General features: G+C 51.6%; 1 protein-coding gene across 1 annotated transcript in view; it reads left to right on the top strand.

Annotated features, from left to right (window-relative positions):
• Positions 1–581, top strand: part of LOC104122835 (forkhead box protein F1) — a 7,632-nt gene that overhangs the window by 3,844 nt on the left and 3,207 nt on the right. The window contains exon 4 of the mRNA XM_035890582.1: positions 79–118. Coding sequence (XP_035746475.1) covers positions 79–118 — 40 coding nt within the window. The remainder of the gene's footprint in view (positions 1–78; positions 119–581) is intronic.

Genomic DNA, 581 nt, shown 5'->3' with positions numbered 1-581 from the left:
AAGCCACCAGGCACCGCCACCGCCTCGGTAAACCGCGGTCCGCGGAGGCCCGTCGCGGGGGTCAAAAAAAAAAAGGCGTTAAATATTATCCCCCAAGCCCTGCGGGGGGGAAAAAAAAGCAAACCAAAAAATACAGAAAACCCAACCAAAAAACCTCAAACGGCTTGTCTTGAAAAATGCGAGCCAGATTAAAGCGGATCCAGTGTATTTCTGCAACCGGAGGGAAAAAGTTTTCTGGTCTCTGTCTCCCACCCGCTCACCCCCCCCCGGCCGGTGATTACAGACAATGTCTGCTCAGAAAAATCCGAGCACAAAAATGGGTAAAAGATGTTGGGCTCTTACGGGGAAATTTTCCAAATAGCCCTTTTAAACGTGGGTCCCGGAGGTTAAGCAAACAAAGACAGTCTGGGCTGGACCACACCGAAGAGGATTTTAGCCTGACTTAACCCCTATGAGAGCGGGGTCTTGTTCAATTTTATGGGAATTTCAACAAGTAACAAATACAGGCGACCCTCAGCCCTGGGTCCCCGTCCCCCCCGCCCGCTCCTTGGGCTCCTGTCAATCACTCTCCTGTCCTTCTG

Source organism: Egretta garzetta, unplaced genomic scaffold (genome assembly GCF_000687185.1).
Source record: "Egretta garzetta isolate BGI_Z169 unplaced genomic scaffold, ASM68718v1 scaffold283, whole genome shotgun sequence".
Lineage (NCBI taxonomy): Eukaryota > Metazoa > Chordata > Aves > Pelecaniformes > Ardeidae > Egretta > Egretta garzetta.
This window is presented reverse-complemented; position numbering and strand designations above follow the sequence as displayed.